This window comes from Rhinolophus hipposideros, assembly GCF_964194185.1.
Source record: "Rhinolophus hipposideros genome assembly, chromosome: 2".
In the NCBI taxonomy this organism is placed as follows: Eukaryota; Metazoa; Chordata; class Mammalia; order Chiroptera; family Rhinolophidae; genus Rhinolophus; species Rhinolophus hipposideros.
In genome coordinates, this window is record NC_138048.1 from 18076949 (window position 1) to 18100166 (window position 23218).

The following is a 23218-nucleotide window of genomic DNA, read 5'->3' on the forward strand; positions in this document are numbered from 1 at the left end:
AATGAACTGGAAAAATGTCAAGGCGACATTCCCCACGCCGGGTTTAAGGCCAACGCTTATGCACAGGACCGCCCTGGGGCACAGAAAAGTCAGAAACCCTACAGCAGCGCTGCCTGCCTGCACGTCGGCCCCGGAGGAAACGAGCACTAGGAGCCAAAGCACGTCCTCCATGGAGCAAAGGCACTGATTGGAAGGCACAGGAGATGAGAAAAGTTTACTCAGCGCTTCTGCGTCCAGTCAGCGAACCAGAGTTGTTAGGCAACAACTCCAGAAGCCACTGAACGTAGCGAAGGGAAGCAACCGCACACCCACCCTCGGAAGGCACCAGCCTCCAAGTTGGCCGAGGGGCGGGCCCGGAGAGGGGCGGGGCCACGGACCAGAGAGGGGCGGGGCCACGGGCTCGGCGAGGGGCGGGGCCACGCGCCCGGGAGCCGAACAGGCCCGAACCCCGAGCCCGAACCCTGCGCTGGGAAAGCGGGCTGTCCCGCCCGGAGGAACGCGGGGATGGGGAGGAGAACTCTGACAGAGTCAGGCGGTACCTGCGCTGGAAGTCCAGGGCGAAGGGCTTCAGGTACGGGTCAACCTCCAGAAGTCGGGCTAGTTCGGGGACGTCCGTCAAAGCAGCAGCCAGCGCCGCCTCGGAGCACTGGGTCGGAGCCGCCATCTTCCGCCGCAGCCCGAGTAGCTGAGGCCCGAGAAGGTCGAGTGGAGCCTGAGCGGGAACGGAGCCCGAGCCGAGAGGAAGGCGGCGAGGGCGGAGCCGGAGGACGCTGAGGCGAGCCGTGGCGGCCGCGGCCCTTTATAGCCGGAGACAACGGCCGCCTGCCCGCCTGCTCCCCCCGCCGGCGGGGAGGAGCGGGACCCGCGGTTCACCCCGGACGCGCGTCCCGAGTGGGGAGGAGGTGCCGGGGCTCCCCTCCCACGCGCGCGGCTCCCACCTGGAGGCCGTCACACCTGCGCTTTTCCTCCCCACACCTGCACCCCGCAAAATCCGAGGAGACGGGTCTAGCCGACCTAGCCCAGCCCCGGCCCCGCGGCAAACCCTCCGCTTTGCTCTGTAAATAACTCCCACTGGCGGCATCCCCTTCACATGTCTGTGTGGTGACCTGGGAAAGGAACTTGCCGCGAGTTCTGCGAATTTCTCGTTGTGGCGGCGGGGTTTCAGACAGATCAAGTAAGTTCACAGTGAGGGAAAAGTGCCGCTCTGGATGTGGTACTGCCGTTGAAAATGTTACCATCACTTCCTCACCGGAAATCTGCTCGGTTTTCCGTGTCTGGAGAATTGAACCACAAGAGGCAGGAGCCTGGAATAGCCCCACTGATACCCTGGTGTTAGGGTGCTAGTCTCCGGATGGCCAATGGCTGAAAATTGAAATCACGGCAAGACCTTTTCCCATCCCCCGTACCTCAGAAAGAAAGAAAAGAAGAGGCCTTTGGCCTTTATCATTGTAACAAACTTAAAAATAAATGGAAACCGGCCTTGAAAATTCCCTGAGCAGACAAAACCCAGTTCAGTTCTACCAAAAAAAAGCTCAATGTAGCTTATATTGCAAGACTAGCTTGATCTGGGTCCGTTCTTGCTTATGCTTTTGGAAATCACAAGCAAAACGTAAACTTTCCTACGATTGGTATTCATTGGTTTTACTTGGCTATTTCTGAACTTTTGACAAAACTATCCTAGATGGGAGAAATGGTAGAGAGATGACCAGTAAATTGAAATTCAGCTGTGCCGCTTATTAAGGAAGTGATAATGCAAAAAATTGCCCTTTCTTTTGGCTTAAAAATGTAGACTCTATATGTAATTTTCCCCAACGGCTCTTAGCTCATTGATCCTTTTTTAAGAATACAGAATTGTACACCAAGGGAATTGAACCCACCATCCCAGGAGTTTCCAATCTGCTTTGTACCTAGAAATTGGAGAGACTTGAGAATATCAGTCCTAGTTAAGACGGGTGTGGAGAATCCTAAGGGTTGTAGAGAAGGAAGAGTGTTGATCAGCTTTGGGCCTTGAATTTTAAAACATTCAAAACGTGTGTGTGTGTGTTTAGGTGTTAACGAAGACTTGAAAAATGTCTAATAACAGAGGACCTCAAAGTGAAAAAGTGGAGGACTCTGACAACCTTCATAAAGACGTGCCTTATTTTCCATAAAGATGACAATACATAAACATTTGTCAATGTAAAACACTATAAAGCAACACTTGAAACTCAGAGCAGGATACCCAATAGACCGACAGAACTGTATTTGCAATCCTAAACTTTTCTCAGAAATCCAGGTTCATATCGATACTTGCCTACTGAAATCTCTCCACTTGGCCAGCTAAAAGACCTAAACCAGCTATCTCCAAAACATGTCCTAATTCAGTCTTCTCATCCTTTCTGCTATCACTCATTCAGGCAGCACTTGGACTAACATATCTAACTGATTTCCCCTCTTCTATTCTTTCCTAATCCATTCTCTAGTGTTTCTCAAGGTTTAGTGTGCATATGAATCACTTGGGGATCTTGTTAAAAGTAGAGATTTAATTCTGGGGTTGGGCCTCAGATTCTGCAATTATCAAGAGTGCAGAGGTGATGCTGCTAGTGGTTGGGGACACATTTTGAATAGTAAGGCACTGCACAAGGAATAAATCATACAACTTGAATGGCATGCTGGTTCACTTAGAGTTAAATAGGAACTCCTTACAATCCCTAAAAAGGCTTGCATAATCTGGTCCTTTTCCACCTTTCCACCACTTTCTCATCTTCTGGCTTTACTGTTCTGTAGTCACTGAGTTCTTTGTAGGCTTTGAGACTTCAGGTTCCCTTCTCTCTGTTGTGAATTCTCTTCCCTGGGCTCTTCATGGCTCCTTCCCAGCGTTCATTTAGGTTTCAGCATAAGTGTCAACTCATCTCTTAGAAACCTCTGTTTTCACTAAATAGATTTCTCAATATCTGTTGTAGTGCAGTTTCTACTGTGCAACAGTTAACAAAATTCATGTGGTCTTCATTTGTTTTTCTCCCCTTTTGTAATATAAACTCCAAGAAAACAGGGACTTATTCTGTCTTGTTCACTACTGAACAAGTATTTATTGAAGTCCCATGTGCTAGCCACTTTCCTAGGTACTAGAGATTAGTAATGAACAACACAAATTTCAGTTGTAAAGATCACAGAATAGGTAATCTGAGACAGAGTATTGGTTTCCCAGGACTGAAGGGATTGGAGAGTGACTGCTAATGGGAATGGAGTTTCTTTTAGGGGTGATGAAAATTTTCTAAAAATTTTTATGCTTATGGTTGCACAGCTCTGTGGATAGACTAAATTAATTATACATTTTAAGTAGCCATATGATATGTGAATTACAGTTCAGTAAAGCTGGTTTTAAAATACAAAAAAAAGGATTTTTAAGTATAAATAATATTAAATATATTCTTTAAAACTACACTATCCCCGCCCCATTGAATATCATTAAAAGACAATAAATAAATAAAAAGGAAAACCAGAGAGATGTGTCCAAGTAAAAAGAAGTAACTTTAAATAAAAACCAGGAGTGAATAAGGGAAAAAGTGGTTTCTGAAAAGAAAAAGAAATTTCAGAAAGAAGAGGGTGATAATAACCCTTCGATCTTTAAGGTCATTTAGGACCCAGGATTTTTGGTTCTTTCATTTCCTCATGTAGGCTTTGACCTTGGGATTGCCCCCTCATGGTCATAAAATGACTGCCACCACTCTAAGCATCATTTCCTCATAAGGCCACATCTAAAGGAAAGAAAGAGGAGTGTTTATTCTGTGCACCTTTGCCCAAAGGAAAACTATTTCTTGAGCTAAGACAAGGTCACACACCCACCTCAAACTACTGACATAAAGGAATGTGACTACCATAATTGGTTTAAATCTTGCTTCACTTCTTGAATTGGATTCACTTTGCCTTACTGCACTGCTGCCCAACACCTGAATAAAACGGTGATTCAGTTCGCATGGAAAAAGAAAGATGGATAGTCATGTCTACCACATCTTCCTTTGTTATCCTTGCTAGATCCACTAGCCATGATACTTGGCAAGGTTATTAAATATCTTGTCCCTTTGTAATTTACCATATTTACATGGAAAAACTAAACTAGAATCAATTGATTTTATTAAATTTATTAGGGTAACATTGATTAATACAATTATATAGGTTTCAAGTGTACTATTCTATAATACATCATCTGTGTATTGCATTGTGTGTTCACCACCCAAAGTCAAATCTGCGGTCACCATCTATTTGACCCTCTTTACCCTATTCTATCTTCCCCCTTCCCTTCTTTCACTCTGGTAACCACTAAATTGTTTTCTGTGTCTATGAATTTTTGTCTTGTTTGTTCATTGTTTTCAGTTTATATCCCACATGAATAAAATCATATGGCTCTCAAATTTTTCTGTCTGACTTATTTATTTTGCTTAGCATGATAATCTTAAGATCCATTCATGTTGTTACAAATAGCACTATTTCATCTTTTCTTATGACTGAGTAATAGTCATATGTACCACATCTTCTTTATCCAATCATCTGTGGAAGAACACTTCAGTTGTTACCATGTTTTAGCCATCATAACTAATGCTACAATGAACATAGAGGTACGTATATCTTCACAGATAAATGTTTTCAGATTTTCTAGGTAGAGACCCAGAAGAGGGATTGCTGGGTCATATGGTAATTCTATTTTTAATTTTTTGAACTATCAGTTGATTTGCCTTCTCCATTTCTGTATCTAGACTGCTGGGGAATTATATAACTGTAGGAACTAGTTCCACTAAAATCCCTTCCTAATGCAAGGCAACCGCATTTTACAGGCCATACACTACATACAGTATTCGCAACCAAGAGGGCAAAATGAGAGACCATTTGCTCCAAGGAAGGAAAACTTTTTCCTTTGTGCAAAGGTTCCTCCCCCTTATCAAACTACGAATTTTTACGTGTGTGTCCACCAAGAAAAAGGTATGTGTCCAGTCTAAAAAAGGGTATAGTACAGTCATGTACTTAATGATGGGGTACATTCTGGGAAATGCATCAGTCAATTTTGTCATTGTGCGAACATCATACAGTGTATTTACACAAACCTAGATAGTATAGCCTACTGCTGTTATTGTATGTACTATTACACGATTGGCAGTGCAGTAGGTTTGTTTACACCAGTATCACCACAAACACATGAGTAAGGCGTTGTCCTATGATGTTAAGACAGCTATGATGTCACATGGCAATAGGAATTTTTCAGCTTCATTATAAAATGTGATGGAAGTACTCTCATATATGTCGTCAATCACTGACCAAAACATCTTTATGTGGCACATGACTAGGCATATCTTGTTTTATTGTTTCACTTTATTGTGCTTTGCAGATACTGCAATTTTTTTTTACAAATTGAAAGTTTGTGTCAACCCTACGTCAAGCAAGTCTAGCAACACCATTTTTCCAACAGCCTTTGTTCATATCTCTGTCACATTTTAGTAATTCTAACAGTCTTTTAAATTTTTTCATTTGTTTTGATGATCTGTGATCAGTGATCTTTGATGTTACTATTATAATCGTTTTGGAAAGCCACAAACTGTACCCCTATAAGATGGCAAACTTATTTGATAAATTTTGTGTGTGTCCTGACTGCTCCACCAATTGACCATTCGCTCATCTCTCTCTCCTGGGGCATCCCTGTTCCCTAAGACACAACAATATTGAAATTAGGCCAATTAATAACACTACTAATGGCCTTTAAATGTTCAAGTGAAAGGAAGAGTCGCATGTCTCACTTTAAATCAAAAACTGAAAATGATTAAGCTTAGTGAGGAAGGCATATCGAAAACTGAGATAGGCTGAAAGCTAGTCTTCTTGTGCAAAGAGTTAATCCAAGTTGTGAATGCAAGGGAAAATTTTTTCAAGGAAATTAAAGATGCTACTTCAGTGAACACAGGAATGATAAGAAAGACAAACAGCCTTATTGCTGATACGGAGGAAGTTTTAGTGGTCCAGATGAAAGATCAAACCAGCCACAACATTCCCTTAAGTCCAACCGTAGTACAGAGCAAGGTCTTAACTTTCTTCAATTGTATGAAGGCTGAGAGAGGTGAGGAAGTTGCAAAAGAAAAGTCTGAGGCTATCAGAGGTTGTTTAGTGAGGTTAAAGGAAAGAAGCTATCTCCATAACAAAAGTGCAAGGTGAAGTAAGAAGTTACCAAGAACACCTAGCTAAGATAATTAATGAAGGTGGCTACACTATAAACAACAGACATTCAATGTGGATGAAACAGCCTTATATTAGGAGAAGATGCCGTTAGGACTTTCTTAGCTAGAGAGAAGTCAACACCTGGCTTCAAAGCTTCAAAGGACAGGCTTACTTTTGTAGATGCTAATGGAGCTGGTCACTTTTAAGTTTTAGCCAATGCTTATTTACCATTTTGAAAATTCTGGGCCCTTAAGAATTATGCTCAATCCACTTAGCCTGTGCTCTATAAATGGAGCAAAAAAGCCTGGATGACAGCACATCTGCTTATAGCATGGTTCACTGAATATTTTAAGCCCACTGTTGAGACCTACTGCTTAGAAAAAAATTCCTTTCAAAATATTTCTGCTCATTGACTGTGTCCCTGGTCACCCAAAACTCTGATGGAGATGTACAAGATTAATGTTTTCATGTCTGCTAACAGAACAACTACCACTACCCATTATAGGTAGTAGCTTGGATGGTGGTCCCCAAAAAGATATGTCATATCCTCATCCCCAGAACCTGTGAATGTTACCTTATTTGGTCAAAAGGTCTTTGCAGATGTAATTAAGGACCTTGAGATCATCTTGGATTATCTGGAGAGTCCTAAATCTGAAGATAATCTCCATAGAAGAGACACACAGAGGAGACAGACACAGAACGGAGGAGGCAATGTGACCATGAAGGCAGAGATTGGAGTAATACAGCTGCAAGTCAAAAAATGTCATCAAGCACCAGAAGCTGGAGGAGGCGAAGGATAGATTCTCTTCTAGAGTCTCCAGAGGAAATGTGGCCCTGCCAACACCTTGATTTCAGACTGCTGCCCTCTGGAACTGTGAGAAAATAATTTTTTGTTGTTTTCAGGCACCTCTTGGAAGTCTTAGAATACTGATGCATCTATGCAGTCTTTTTAAAATGACTTCTCAATGATTGCAGATTGGAACCCACAAATCACATGATAGAATTGCTTTAGAATATTAATTGGCTTACTATATATCACCTATTCAGCAAAAAGGATTTGAGGTAGCTAGTAAAAATACTTGTAATCAGTAAAACAACGCTTGACAAAAAAAAAAAATATATCATAACGAAAATCCCTGGCATTGAAGTTCAGACCTTAGGTCTCAGGTCCCTTGTAGCAATAGCAAGGAAGGAAAAGCATTAGGGGTTTATAATTCTATAAACTTTGGATTGCCCCTTGTAGTGAGAAATGACTCTATAAGTAATAGGTATTGAGTAATGTTTTGAATCGTGTACTTGGAAGCCAATTTTAGGTAAACTACAAAGACCTTTCCAGATAGTTTTTTTGTTTGTTTTTTGTTTGTTTTTGTTGTTGTTTTGTTGTTGTTGTTGTTTTTATGGATAGAAGCATGATGTGGTTAAGGATAATGGTCTTGGAGCCAGGCTGCCTGGGTTTGGATCTCAACTTTGCCACTCACTTGCTATGTGATCACTGCAAGTCAATGTCTGTACCTCAGTTTCCATTTTGGTAAAATGTGAATGATAATAGTACCTGATTCATGGAAGGTACTTGGAACTGCACTTAGTATATAATAATCACTCAATAGGCCACTAGCATTTATATTTAGGCAATACTATAGCAAAGAAGAGTGATGTGTTTCATATATAATGCTTTCTAATAATTTAAACTAAGAAGGTGTTAAGAGCTTGAGGATGGTTCATACACCCTCAGGGAAAAGAAAAAAATAAAACAGTGCCATCATGTCAGTGAAACCTGAGTTGGACACTAACATGGAGCTGAGAAAGGAATTCTCTAGCCAGAGATTAATGTATTCCACACATCAATGCTAGTAAACAAATGCTCATAACCAATCCACAAAGAGAAAAATACAGAAATTGAGAAAAAGTATTTAGAAATTTCAATATCAATTTGAGTAATTTTATGTTTGAAAAAATGTAAATGTAAAAAATTTTAACTTGTTTTTGGTATTCTTAAATTTTTGTTTCTCTACAAAATTATTTTAATTTTATTTTATGAAGCTATTAATTCATGACTGACTGTAGGAGGAAAACAATTTTTTTTCCCTTTATCACCAATAGTTTGATAAGCTTTGCTCTAGATAGAACCAGACCTCTTCTCAGAAGATTCTTTATTTGTGCAATTGCCCTGGTTAGTACATACTGGACACTCTCAAATTCTCTTTAAAAAATTATACTGAATTGGAACATTTAAGTAATATAATTACAATTTATATTTTACATTTTCAAGGTCAAATCTAAATTATTGAAGTAGAGCTGATCTATTCAAATTGCATTGTAAGATGACCATGCCAAATTATTTAAAGGTAAAGTTAAAGACAAATTGTAAAGTTTGGAGAAGTTGGCTAGGTTAGCAGCCTTTTAAATATTGTTTAGGTCGAAATGCCCTCAGAGCTGCACAGGTCGAGTGCACTGACATTAAGGAAATAGGAAAAAAATGATTCAAGAGCCTAGAAAAATGCCCATTTACTAAAGCAAAATAATCTGGGTGCTTTAATCATAAATCCAGACACACCATTTTCCTCTGTAAGACATGAAGTTCTAACATTAATATAATAATTTTTCATATTTTGTACTTTGTTTTTTTTTTTTGCTGTCTTTAAAAGATGTTTATTAAAATACAGCTAAAATATGTTAGTTTCAGGTATACATCAGTTGTTCAACAGTACCTACCTGGCACTATACAGAGTGATTACCTCAGAGTATATTATTGATTATATTCCCTATGCTAAAGAAGTGATCACCATGGTAAGTCCAGCAAATATCTGACACTGTACCACACTATCACAATATTAGTGACTATATTCCCTATGCTGTACGTTATATTCTCCAAGACTTATGTGTTTTATATCTGGAAGTTTGAACGTCTTATTCTTTTTTATCTTTTCCCAGCTGTTTAGTTTTTCAAGTACAGTTCACATTCTGTATTACTTTATGTTAGTTTCAGATGTACAGCATAATGGTTTAGACATTTATATAATTTAGGTAGTGATCCCCCCTGACTAGTCCAGTGCCCACCTAGCACTATACATAGTTATTACCATATTATTGATTATATATCCCATACATCCCATGACTTTTGTAACTATTAATTTGTATTTCTTAATCCCATCACCTTTTTCACCTGGGCCCCAAGCCCCCTCCTATCTATTACCCCGATAGATCTAGTAACCATCTGACACCATACATACTTAATACAATATTATTGACTATATTCTTTATGCTATACCCTATATCTGCATGACTACTGTGTAACAACAAATTTGTACTTCTTAATCCCTTCACCTTTTCACCCATCCCCAAATCTGGCAACCATCTGGCAACCATCAAAATGTTCTCTGTAAGAGTTTGTTTCTGTGTGTTTATTTTGTTCTTTAGATTCCACTTATAAGTGAAAGCATATCACATTTGTCTTTCGCTGTCTGACTTAACTACACTCAACACAATACCCTTTAGGTCCATCCAAGTTTTTACACATGGCAAGATTTTGTTCTTTTTTATGCTGTATAATATTTCATTGAGTAGATGTACCACCTCTTCTTTATCCATTCATCTATTCAAGGACACCCAGGTTGTATTCATATCTTGGCTACTGTAAATAATCCTGTAATGAACACATGGATGATCACGGCCTCTTGAAGTAGCATTTTGGGCTTGTTTGAATAAATACCCCAAAGTGGGATTACTAGGTCCTTCTTTGTCACTTGTTTTAGTCTCTAAAGTCTATTTTGTGTTTTATAAGTATTGCTACTCCAGCTTATGTTTTTTGTTTGTTTGTTTGTTTGTTGTTGTTTTTTACTTTATTTCCATTTTCCTGAAATATCTTTTTCCATCCCTTTACTTTCAGTCTGTGTCTGTCTTTCGATATGAATGAGTCTTTTGTAGGCAGCATATGTAAGGGTCTTGTTTTCTTATCCATTTGATTTAATCCATTTACATTGAAAGTAATTATTGATAGGTATGTAGTTATTGCCATTTTATTATTCATATTTTTTAATTTTTTTTTCATCTTAAAGAAGTCCCTTTAACATTTCTTGTAATACTGGTTTGGTGGTGATGAACTCCTTTAGCTTTTCCTTGTCTAGGAAGCTCTCTATCTGTCCTTTGATTCTAAATAACAGCTTTGCTGGATAATCTTGGTTGTAGATCCTTGCTTTTCATCGCTTTGAATATTTCTTGCCAGTCCCTTCTGTCCTGTAAAGTTTCTGTTGAGAAATCAGCTGATAGTCTGTGGGAGCTTCCTTATAAGTAACTACTTTTTTCTCACTGCTTTTAAGATGCTCTGTCGTGCAGGGTCTCAGCTCCCACTCCCCGCCCAAGAACGCAGGACACGGTAAGGCCAAAAAGGAACACCCACAGAGCCATAGATAGGGGAGTCAAACCAATATATTCTCGCTGGCGGCTGGGCTGGAGACACAGGAAGCAGGATCTACATAATCTGCCTAACAGCAGTCCGCACTTGCCAGTCACCATCTTCTTGCTAGCCCCCATTATTCTTGCTAGCGTAGCCACAGCCGTTATATTAGTGGCCAATGGCTTATGGATTACAGCTGACGGCCAACTAGCCACAGCTGCTGGCCATCTGATCACAGTTGATGGCCATTTACTACCCGAGCCAGCACCTTTCTATTGTGAGGCCGAGAGCCTGGAAACTGTTTTTTGGGGTTTTGTCCCCACACTCCACCCCTACAGGGTCTCGCCTCACAATCTACGCGACAAGCGTCTTCTGCGAGGGGCCCTGTGCAAGGAGCCTGGAGGTGAATGCACTATCCTGAACACAGCCAGGCTCTCTGGGTACAGCCAGGGTTTCTCAGGGCACCACCAGTACTTCTGGGCACAGCCAGACTTCCTGGGCTTCTTAAGGTACCACCAGTCTCCCCGGGCACAGCCAGGTTTTCTCAGGGGACCACCACAGTACTTCTGGGCACAGCCAGACTTCCTGGGCTTCTTAGGGTACCACCTGTCTCCCCGGGCACAGCCAGAGTTTCTCAGGGCACTGCCACTCTCTCTGGACACAGCCAGACTTCCTGGACACAGCCAGGGCCTCTCAGGGCACTGCCACTCTCTCTGGACACAGCCAGACTTCCTGGACACAGCCAGGGCTCACAGGGCACTGCCACTCTCTCTGGGCACAGCCAGACTTCCTGGACACAGCCAGGGCTCTCAGGGCACTGCCACTCTCTGGACACAGCCAGACTTCCTGGACACAGCCAGGGCCTCAGGGCACTGCCACTCTCTCTGGGCCTCTCGGGGTACTGTGCTGGAACAACAGCGGCTCACATCAAGGTGCTTACATATTATCAATGGCGGCCAGTCAAGACACAAAAGCAAACATCCGCCAGTCCCACTACATGGTGGTATGTTCCCAAACAGTCAAGCGTCCATTAAATCAGGGATAGAAGGCAATTCCCCATAGTCCATAGTCGTTTGCCAGGGCTGTCCTGGGGGTGAGGGATGACCTTGACCTCACCCTCATTTCCCACGGAGGACTCAGCAAGTGTTTCCTCTGGAACAAGTCCTGCATCCGAGCTGCCTCAGCAAGCAGTTCCCAGCCCACAGGGCGGCAACAACCTTCGCTTTCTCCGCTTTCTCCGCTTTCTCCGGTCTCTGCTGGTTGGGGAACCATCCACATCTTCCCACCCCTCCACGGGAATCGAGCTCTCCGGCAGCTGCTCCTCCTGGTCTTCCTCAGACTGAGCTTTCATACGCACAAACTGCTCCACTGCCCTTCGGAAAGCTTTGGCTGGCACCGTATCCTGCTGACTACACCATGTGTCGTGCAGAGTGGCCTGCGGCGTCTCTGGTCACGCTCCCCACATGAGAACGCAGTACATGGTGAGGCCAAAAAGGAACACCCACGGAGCCATAGGTAGGGGAATCATATCACTATATTCTCACCGGCGGCATCCGCCTCTCTGCAATCCGCTCTTGCTAGCCCCCAATTTTCTCTGCTAGCGTAGCCACAGCCGTTATATTAGTGGCCAATGGCTTACGGGTTACAGCTGACGGCCAACTAGCCACAGCTGCTGGCATCTGATCACAGTTGATGGCCATTTACTATCCGAGCCAGCACCTTTCTATGTGAGGCCGAGAGCCTGGAAACTGTTTTTTTGGGCTTTGTCCCCACAGTATCCTTATAACCAGTGTTTGGAACTCTGTGTCTGGTAGATTATTTGGCTCCATTTTGTTAGTTATTTTTCTGGAGCTTTGTTCTGTTCTTTTATTTGGGACATGTTTCTTTGTCTCCCCATTTTAGCTGCCTCCGTTTTGTTTGTTTCTATGTATTAGGTAGGGCTGCTATGTCGGCCGGTCTTACTAGAGTGTCCTTATGTAGTAGGTGTGCTATGCGGTTCAGTGGCACAGTCTTACTGGTCACTTGAGCCACACACTCCAGGTTTGTCCCTTGTGTGGGTGTGTGTGGCCTCCTCTTGTGGTTGAGCCTTGGTTTCTGTTTGCACATCAATGAGAGGGATAGACCCTCGGGCTCATTGGGTGTATGGACTGGCTGTGACTACAGTGGAAGAGTTGTGGTTCAGGGGCTCACCCTACAGAATAGGATCTGCCTCAGCCAGGTTCTGGTACTTGCTCTGTCTGCCCCTTGGGTTTGTCATCCTTGGAGGAAGCTGAGTAATCCTCTGGCTCATTTCAAAGCTGGCCACTGGCACTCCAGCCACAGGGCCACTAGGGAGGAGGCCCACTGGAGGTGAAGTTCAGCCGTAGCCAGTGCCCCATGTAGGGCCACCTAGCAGGAATCACAAAGAAATCCTCAGATTGTCACCACCCATACCATGTTTGAAAGTGCCTTGAGAGGCCAAGCCGCAAACCAAGGCCAGCTGCTAATAGTGCTGGGCTTAGGGCAGCTCAGCTAGAGATAGGGGACATGCTCAAGCCAGATGCTGCTTGTCTGGGTTCCACAAACTTTTGAGAAATGCTAGGAGAGTCTGCAGCATGAGCCAAGGCAGTCTGTTTGCATGAAAAAGCCACTGGAAGCAGCTCTAGTGTGCCTGAAAGTTGGGCGGGATGCAATCTCAAATCACCATGGCATGGCAAATGATCAGAGTTAGCTGGCTTGATAGAGACTCAGATATGGTGGTTTCCTGTGTCTATATGCAGGGAAGGGGGAGGGCTCAACAAAGAATCAATAGCTTCTGCCAGCTCTTCTGTCCAGGAGAAAGCTGCCCCTCCAACCCCTGTCCTGAAGCCAGACAACTCAGTTCTCCACCATATGGCCCTGTCACCTCTCCAGCTGCTGCCCCAGCGCTGGAGCTCAGAGCCAGTGATTCCTTCCTTTGGTGAGTAAGTCCATGCACAGTCCCTTTAGGAGGAGCATCTGAGACTCCTGCCACTCTCTGTCTCACTCAGTCACAATTTCCATTGTTTTTCACAACCAGAAGTTATGGGGACTTCTCTCCCTGGGACTGAACCCCTGGGCTGGGGAGGAGCTGGGACCACTCACTCCTGAGGGTGGCGGGTGGGGGGATGGGGATCTCCACAGATGAGATCTCTCCCAGTTTTTAATAGTCTTATGTGGGTATGGGATCAGCCCGTTCTGTGTCTCTGACCCTCCGACCAGTCTTGAGGTGGCTTCTTCTGTCCTTAGTTATAGGTCATCAGTTAGGCAAGATTTTAGGCAATTCTCAATGATGGTTGTTTTGTATTTTAGCTGTAATTTTTATGTGGTCATGAGAGAAAGTAACAGCATTTACCCACTGCACCCTCTTGACTAGAAATTCCTCTGCTTCATATTTTGTACTTTGAACAGAGCTGAGTTCTAGTCCCAGTTCTGCCATTTATGAACCATATGACCTGCGCAAGTCACTTTTAGAGCCTCAGTTTCATCTTCTGTAATATAGATATAGTAAAGCATGTCATTTGAAAGATACGACATTAAAATATGATGATATCAAAACCACAACAAAAAGGGTACCAGCCCAAGGCAACTCAATTTAGGGAAAAGGAAGCAGAATTGTGTAATTATGGCTGAATTTAATAAAAGTTATAGCAGGTAACCTCCCTCTACTCTGCCTTCACCCCAATAGGAGGACTTGGTGTAGTGCTCTAATTGTGCCACTCAAAGAACATAAAGCTCTGATGATATTGGGGTGATTTATAATTATGATGGATTATAATGATTTAGCATATTGCTCTGTAAAAATTAATAACAGTCATCTTCAAAATGAACCTTGCATCATTACATTTCTAAATTCCATATAGCCTATAGTGGTGATTTTGCTTAAGAGAATTCTCTTTTAAACTATATTATTGGAGAAAAAAGAAGCTAACCTAAAATAACTTTGGAAAACGCTGTTTGACTGCATACTGTAAGATGAAAAACAATAAGAACTGTACATGAACACTGTATTCTAGTTGGTAAATTTATTTTTCACAGGGGTATGGAATAGGAATTCTGAGGCTACTCTGCATGTGTACTATGGATGGTTGAACAAATAAGTAAATAAGTTGTAGATAGTGGGAACCAGGTTTCTCACTGTCAGTGATAGAAGTTACAAATAAGCAGTGGGAGAAAGATGGAATAAACCTTGTTGTTCTGAATTAGAGTCAGAGATAACAATGTGAACTCAGATGCACACACACACACGATTTAAAAATGTATATACATGAGTGTGTATAATACATATATTTCTTAGCTCTGTCTTCTGAGAGGACAGAGAAGCAGTGACAACAAGATACCCAGCACCCAGATCTTAGTTTCTAAATACGATATACCAATAAAAAGAACCAGGGCTACTTGAAGAAATGGTTGATTCTAAGGTTGGGTAGGGAAAATGCAAGTTGAGTCTGGAACATTTTATAGTGCCAGAAAGTAAGAGAGTGTTTAAAAAACAGAAGAAGAAGAATATGGGGGTAGGAGGATGTCAAAAGGATACAGAAAGTGTCCCAAATGATCAAAGTGGGAATCCTTGGAACAATAAAATAACAGTAGTATTGAACTCTTGGTAGTACTAGTATTTATAACCCAGAAGAGCAAAGTAAATATCCATGAGTACATCCTAATATACATAATTTATTGAACAAATAAATAAATGGGGGCAAAGGAAAAAGTTTTTCTTTAGGAAAATTCTGTCATTTATGTGGACCCTCTTCCCTCCAGGAAGTGTAGCTTAATTCTCAACTAGAATGGGGACTGAACTTTGGTTACTTGCCTCCAAATAATAGGATATGAAACGAGAAAAACAAGAAAGTGGAGAATAATGGAGAAGCCAGTCAGATTCCACCTTAACCAAGTGATCAAAGTTGATACTACAAATGATGATATGTTCATATGATACACCCCTTGATATGTTATGATGAAAAGTACATGTCACCTCTGAGATATTCTTCCAAAAATTTATTGAGAATTCCCAATTGTGAATAAAAATCAGACAAACCCAAACAATATTCTACAAAATACCTACTCAATACTCTTAAAAATTGTCAAGATCATGAACAGTAATAAGGAAAGACTGGAAAACTAAACAATTGAAAGAAATTAGGATACATGATAACTAAAATGGAATCCTGGAATGAATTCTGGAATAGAAAGAGAAGAAATATTAGTAAAATCTGTGGTTCAGTTAATAGTGTTATACCAATGTCAATTTCATACTTTTGATGTGTCCTTGTATAAGATATCAGTATTAGAGGAAGTTGGATGAAGGTGCATGGGAACCCTTTGTACTATCTCTGCACCTTTTCTATAAATCTAAAATTATTCCAAAGTAATGTTTTTAAATTTATACTATGAACTATGAACTATGATGTTTGTTAATTTGAGATAGAAAATACTTGCAGGTTACAAAAACTATTTTTCTATAATTTTAATTTTTTTCTAAAAGAAAAAAAATCTTGCAGTATTCATCTCTCCCCTTTTCCTCACTGGTATTTAGTATTTGCACAAACCTTAGTTAATGTGAATGAAAATACGTATATTATAGTATTTTAATTATGTCATAGTTAATAAAACACTTCTAACTCTTCTAATGGAATTAAGTGTAATGAGTTTTCGGAGGTTCTATTAACTCTTTGAGTTTACAAATCTGCCACTTAATTATCTGATGGCAAAGCATTCTGAGAAATTTAAAGGAACTACTACACATATCTAATTAATCCTTACAAAGTTGAGATAATCTGATTCATTAAAAGAACAATGTGTGCCTGGCACTGAAGTGGAAATTTTTAATTACCATTTTGTACTTTGCCGATAACTTGATCTTCAGTGAAAAAAAATGACTGTCTAGGTAATGTACAAAAAAGTTTAAAGCACAGAACTTCAGGAAATATAGGAAATCACGGATAAACGACCTAGATTTTAAGAATTTATTTTTCTAATTTTGATATAATTTTCCAAGACTATTTGATTTTTAACACAATTTTCATAGAAACTCCTCATTCTACGTATTTTTCTAACTAGTTATATAGTTTCATTTTAGTAGCTAACACAAATTTTCATGAAACATTGAGTCACGTAAGCCATTGAACACTTTCTTTGAAATTGCTTTCTAATCTGAGTTAATTCTCCCAATATTTGCTTCCATCTATTATTCAAATGTTTCTGTCTTTTACAGAAAGTTTTCTTATTTTTCAAGATTTTCTTTTCTTTCCTTTCCTTTAATTAGCACTTGTAATAATGTCTTTTAAACTTGAAAGGACTCACAATGTTAAAAGAAAATGCAGTGAAACCTAGGTTATTTACCTAATACTGGTACTAAAGGATTTTTTTTTAAAAAAAGATTCTGTCCTTATGTAAAAATTAACAATCTAGGTATAAACTTATTTATTTCAAAACTGCTTTTGAGAACTTTTTCAGAGATAATGAATCTTGCAGATATCCCTGTATGCCCACATTCATGAATACCTCCTAAATTAACTCTCATGTAGGAAGGTGACATTTCCTAGGCCAAACATTTTATGACAGGGTATATCATTTCACCTGACTCAGCATTCTATTAACTATACTGTACTTTTGATCTTAAAAAAGTAGTTTGACAGAAAGGTTGAAATTTTCCTTAGTAGACTGAGGTCAGAAAATTCTTTAAGATCTAAGAACATCTCCAATATAAAAGGATTGCAGAGGTTTGATATGAGGTACACATATTCATGAAATTATCACTACTTATTAAATGACAGATACTCTGACAGTATCCAGGTTTGTTTGTTTTATTTCTTTTTGTTTCTTTCTATTTATTTATTTATTTATTTATTTTTAGTGAATGGTATATGAAATAGAATTTCTTACTCATTAAAATTGATACTTCTCTAGAGTCCGGGAAGGTAGTCTAAATTACAAAGATATACATATGTTTGTGTATGTATGAAAAAAACATCTTTGATTTAATGTTTTACTATAAGTTAGATTTTCTGCAGAAGAATTATGTACAGAGTTTCTTAATCTTCCTTTGTGGCACATCTCCATTATTAAGATCAGCTGGGGCTTCAGCTTCAGGTCACATGGAGTAACAAGGACAAGATTTACCCTCCTTCATGAAACAAGAACAAAAATATCAATTCAAGGAACTGGGCATCAGGAAACTAAAGAAAGCTATCTCAGAGAGATGAAAACCAAATGAGGTGAGCCCTGTAAATGTCCTAGCTTACATGAGAGAATTTCCAAGCCACGGTTCAGGGAAGAGGAACACAACCAGAACCTGACTTGAGCAAGTGGAAGCTGAGGTCCAGAGAGAACAAGTAGGCTAGATTTCATACTAGAGAATTGGACAGAGAAATAACTTAGAGTCATGCAGAAGGTCCCTGCTGAGTATTTCATAGAATACTCATCTGTGTTTACATTTGATGAAACTGCCAGAGGCTGCAAAAGAACCACCCAAAAGAATTAAAGGGAACAGGGCTTAACACTTACACAGGGCCAGGAAAAGTATCTGTTCCCATTGACAGATTAAAAAAAATAACAACAGTAACAACAACAACAACTCATAATTCCTGTAGCATTGGGTAGAGTACTCAGGAAGATCTTGTGTCAGTGGGGGAGGAGAGAATTAGTTTTATGGTGGGTACTTTTCTGCAACCACCTAACAAGTCATAAATGCAAGACCCTAAAGAGTCTGTTTCCACGTAACTTAATGGCATACATGAACAAAACTTAAGAATAGTTATAGGAATAAGAAAACATCCACTAGGCAAGTAAAATCCACAGATTCTGGCATCCAATCTAAGATTTACAGACATGCAAACAACGAAAAAGAAAAACATGACCCATGTTGGAGAAAATAATCAATGATCAAAACTGACTTAAAACTGACACACATGTTAGAATTAGCAGACCAAAGCACATAAATACTATTATTATACCTGGAATATATATCTCTAAAAAGTTAAGTAGAAATACGAGAAAGACTTACATCAAACTTCTAGAGATGAAAACGACAATATCCAATATCAAAATTTAGGGTATTAAAGAAACAGCAGTAAAAAGTATCCAAAATTTAAAACAGAAGAAATAATGTTTTTAAAAGAACACAAAGAATACCAGTAAGCTGTGGAAAAACTTCAAGCAACCTTTTATGTATGAAATTGGATCCACGAAATAATGAAAAGAGGGACATACAAAAAAATTTAAAGAAGTAATGGCCAAAATTTTCCAAATTTTATGAAGACTAACACCCACATTCCAAGAAGATAAATGAGCCTTAGGTACAAAAAAATGTGAAGAAAACTACAGCAACACACTTCGTAATGAAATTGCTGAAAACTAGATATAAAGGGAAAAGTCCTAAAAGCAGCCAAAGGAAAAAAGACATGTTGTGCACAGACAACCAAAAATAAGGAAGGCAGCAGATTTCTCACTGGAAAAAAATCAAAGAGTAGAGCAACATTTTTAAAGATATGAAAGAAAAGATTGACAACCTAGAGTTTAATACTCAGTGAACATACTGTTCAAAAATAAATGCAAAAAAAAAACACATTGATCAGATATACAAAAGTTGACAGAATTCATTTTGAGGAGACCTACAATACAAGAAATTTGTCAGGCAAATAAAAAATGATACCAGAGGGAAATATGCATCTAAAGTAGTGAAAAGCACCAGCAAAGATCACTACCTTGGTAAAAACCAAGATCTTTTCCTTGTAATTTAAATTTCTCCAAAAGATAATTGACTGCTTAAACACAATAATTACAATGTTTTGTATGTTTTTTAATGTGTATAAGTAAATTTAATTAAAAATCACAGGAAGATTGAAAGTAGAAATGAAAGTAAATGATTATCCACTTACACATAGTGATAATCATATAATTTATATAGTGATATAAAAGCACTTGAAGGCAGAATGTGGTAAGTTAAAGTTGTATACCATAAACCTTAACACAATTAATAAAATAACAAAGCAAAGAGGTATAACTAATAATCCAATGAAGGAGATGAAATAGAATCACTAAAAATACTCAATCCAAAAGAAGGTAGAAAAAGGAGGGAAGGAGAAAAACGAACAGAAAGGACAAGAAGAAAACAAATAGGAGATGATAGACTTAAGCCTAACTACCGTGTTTTCCCGAAAATAAGAACTAGCCGTACGATCAGCTCTAATGCATCTTTTGGAGCATTAATAGTTTTTTTTTAATATTGTTATATAGTTATATAATATAATTCTATTATATTATATAAGACAGGGTCTTATATTAATGTTTGCTCCAAAAGACGCCTTAAAGCTATGGTCCGGCTAGGTCTTATTTTCAGGGAAACATGGTATATCAAGTTAATATTAAATATAATAGGTTCAGATGTTCCAATCAACAGATTGCCAAACTGGGTAAAAAAAGAAGACACAACTCAGTACTGCCCATAATAAATTCACTTTAAGTGTAAACATACAAAAATGTGCTATGCTAACACTATTCAAAAGGAAGCTGGAGCAGCCACACTGGTATCAGATAAAGTATATTTCAAGGCAAATATGTTGCTGGGGCAAAGAAGATAATTTCAAAATTATAAATGGATTTTTCATCAAAAAGACACAATAATCCTAAATATCTGTGCCTCTAATAACAGATTTTCAAAATACATAATACAAAACCTGATAGAACTGCAAGGAGAAATTGACAAATTATATTCGAGATTTCAATACCCCTCTCTTAACATATATAAATAAAAATCAATAAACAGTATAGAATATTTGAACAATATTCAACACATTCAAGCTAATGGAGATTGCTGTAGCACTCTATCCAACAAGAGTCGAATGCATACTCTTCCAGTGCACATTGAAAATTTACCAAGATAGAATATATTATGGACAATAAAAACAAGTCTCACAGACAATAGTTCGGTGGTTAACAGAGAGTAAGAGGGGATGGGGGTGGAAGATGAGGGTAAAGGGAATCAAATATATGGTGATGGAAAGAGAACTGACTCCAAACATGAAAGTGGTGTCCGTGTATGTGATCTGGCAACACAGTTTGGTATTGCCAAATCTACAATTTGTACCATCTTAAAAAATAAAGAAGCCATCAAAGGAGCCAATGTTGCAAGAGGTGTTAAAACACTGACAAGACAAAGAACATAGACAATTGAAGAAGTGGAAAAATTGGTTTTCATATGGATAAATGAAAAACAGTTGGCTGGTGACAGCATTTCTGAGAGCATAATTTGTGAAAAAGCTTTACATTTGCATGCTGACCTCATTAAAAACATATCTGGAACAAGTGCTGAGAGTGATATTTTCAAGGTATGTAGAGGGTGGTTTGAAAAGTTTCAGAGGAGAAGTGGCCTACACCATGTGGTGAGACATGGTGAAGCTGCCGGTGCCAACAAAGAAGACGCCAACCAGTTTGTTTGGAATTTAAAGATTATGTATAGGCAGAGGGTTTCCTTCCCCAAGTTTTCAACTGTGATGAGACAAGTCTCTTTTGGAAGAAAATGCCAAAGAGGACCTGCATAACAAAGGAGGAGAAATCATTGCCAGGACACAAGCCCATGAAAGACAGGCTAACCTTTTTATTTTGTGGGAATGCAAGTGGGGATTTTAAGTTGCAGCCTTTGCTAGTCTACCATTCTGAGAACCCCAGGGTATTTAAGGAAAACAATGTCATAAAAAAAAAAAAATTGCATGTGATGTGGAGGGCAAACAGCAAAGCTTGGCTAACCAGGCCATTTGTTTTGAGTAGGTTCATGAAGTGTTCGGGCCACGTGTGAAAAAATACCCTCAAGACAAAAATCTTCCAATGAAGTGCCTGCTTGTTATGGATAATGCTCCAGGTCACTCCCCAGGAATGGAGGACCAGTTTTTGGAAGAGTTCAGTTTTATCAGTGTAAAGCTTTTGCCCCCCAACACGACTCCTCTCATCCAGACCATGGGCCAGCAGGTCATATCTAATTTTAAGAAGCTTTACACCAAAGCACTGTTCCAAAGGTGCTTTGAGGTGACCTCGGACACAGAGCTGACCTGCACAGAGTTCTGGAAGAATCATTTCAATATCCTACTTTGCTTACATCTCATAGACAAAGCATGGAGGGATGTGTCTCACAGAACAATGAAGTCAGCATGGAAGAAATTGTGGCCAGACGCTGTCCCTAAACGTGTATTTGAGGATGTTGAAGAGGATACTCCTATGGTTGAGGATATTGTGTCTCTGGGAAAGTCCATGGGCTTGGAAGTGAGTCGTGATGATGTGGAGGAGTCAGTGGAGGACCACAGGACTGAATTCACCACAGAAGAACTTCAACATATTCTGACGGAGCAACAGGCGGCAACTGAGGAATTGTCTGCCGAGGAGGAGGGAAGACAAAGTGTTTCCACTGCACTGATCAAAGAAATGTGTGCAAAATAGGTTGAAGTGCAAATTTTTGTTAAAAAATATCACCCTGATAAAGCTGCTGTAAGTCATGCCTCTAACACTTTCAATGATAATGCTATGTCTCACTTTAGACAAATTTTAAAACATCGGAAAAAGCAAATGTCAATTGAAAAATTTTTATTGAGGAAAAGATCCAGTGAGTCTAAACCAGGTGTCAGTGGTGTAAAAAAATCAAGGAAAGGAATGGCAGGAGAGGAGTCACCTACAGCAATTATGGAAAAGGGCTGTAGAACACCTGAACAACACTCACCTGATGCGATTATGGAAGAAGGCTACAGAACACCTGAAAAACAGTCCCCTATTGTGATTATTGAAGGGGACCTCCCATCCAAACCATGACTATCATCATTGCAAGTAAGAAAAATATCACATTTTCATTTTTATCATCTACAGTACTGTTTTTACATTGTGTTTATTCATTATTGCTTTTACAGTACAGTATATTGTTTATTGCTTTCATTGTGTTTCATTTTTATGGATCTATGGTATCATTAGATAGTAAAATTCATACTAAATTTGCAGTTTTAGGGGTTGATTTTAAAGGTCTGGAACGGATAATCCAGTTTGCATTACTTTCTATGGGAAATTGTGCCTCTGTTTTCAGAACTCGAACAGTCTCCAGGAATGGATTATGTTCAAAAACCGAGATACTACGGTAGTTGTATTTCAGTCTTGGGTGTGTGTGAGGTGGGGTGCCTTTCAGTGGCAATGGGAGGCTCTAGAGAGAGGAGTGATGCAGAGACAATTGGAAGCGCATCACAGCTTGTGGGAATCTCTGTGTTCATCATCCAACCCCAGGTCAGGTCTGGAGCAGAGGCTATAGTATGTAGTTCAACTGAGGTATTAGGTCTTTGTGGAGAGAATTTCCTTTAAGGGCTTGATTCCTCAAGGAAACTAAATGCTATGTGTAGATGCTGGATCAAGTTTGAAGACTTGAGATGAACTCACTTTTAGAGGACAGATGCAGAAGAGCCAAAAAAGGAGGCAGAAGTGTTGAAAAAGGTAGAAGATAAACAAGAATATTTACAGACATCAAAGGAAGAAAAAAATTCAAAACAGATTTCATTGAAAGTTATAGAGCGGTCAAGAAGCAGACATTAAGAATCAATGATTTCATGATTATTTGTGACCTGTAAGAATGCAGTACCAGGAGAGTGGTGGGATAGGAACTGGTTGTTGTAAAGACAAACTAAG

The 23218-nt window shown here is 39.6% G+C and overlaps 1 protein-coding gene across 1 annotated transcript in view; it reads right to left on the minus strand.

Moving 5' to 3' along the window:
- GBE1 (1,4-alpha-glucan branching enzyme 1) overlaps window positions 1-4382 on the minus strand; it is a 262701-nt gene extending 258319 nt beyond the window's left edge. Inside the window, exon 1 of the mRNA XM_081076639.1 lies at window positions 540-4382. Coding sequence (XP_080932765.1) covers window positions 540-664 — 125 coding nt within the window. The 5' untranslated portion in view covers window positions 665-4382. The remainder of the gene's footprint in view (window positions 1-539) is intronic.
- Between the last annotated feature and the right edge of the window lie 18836 nt (window positions 4383-23218).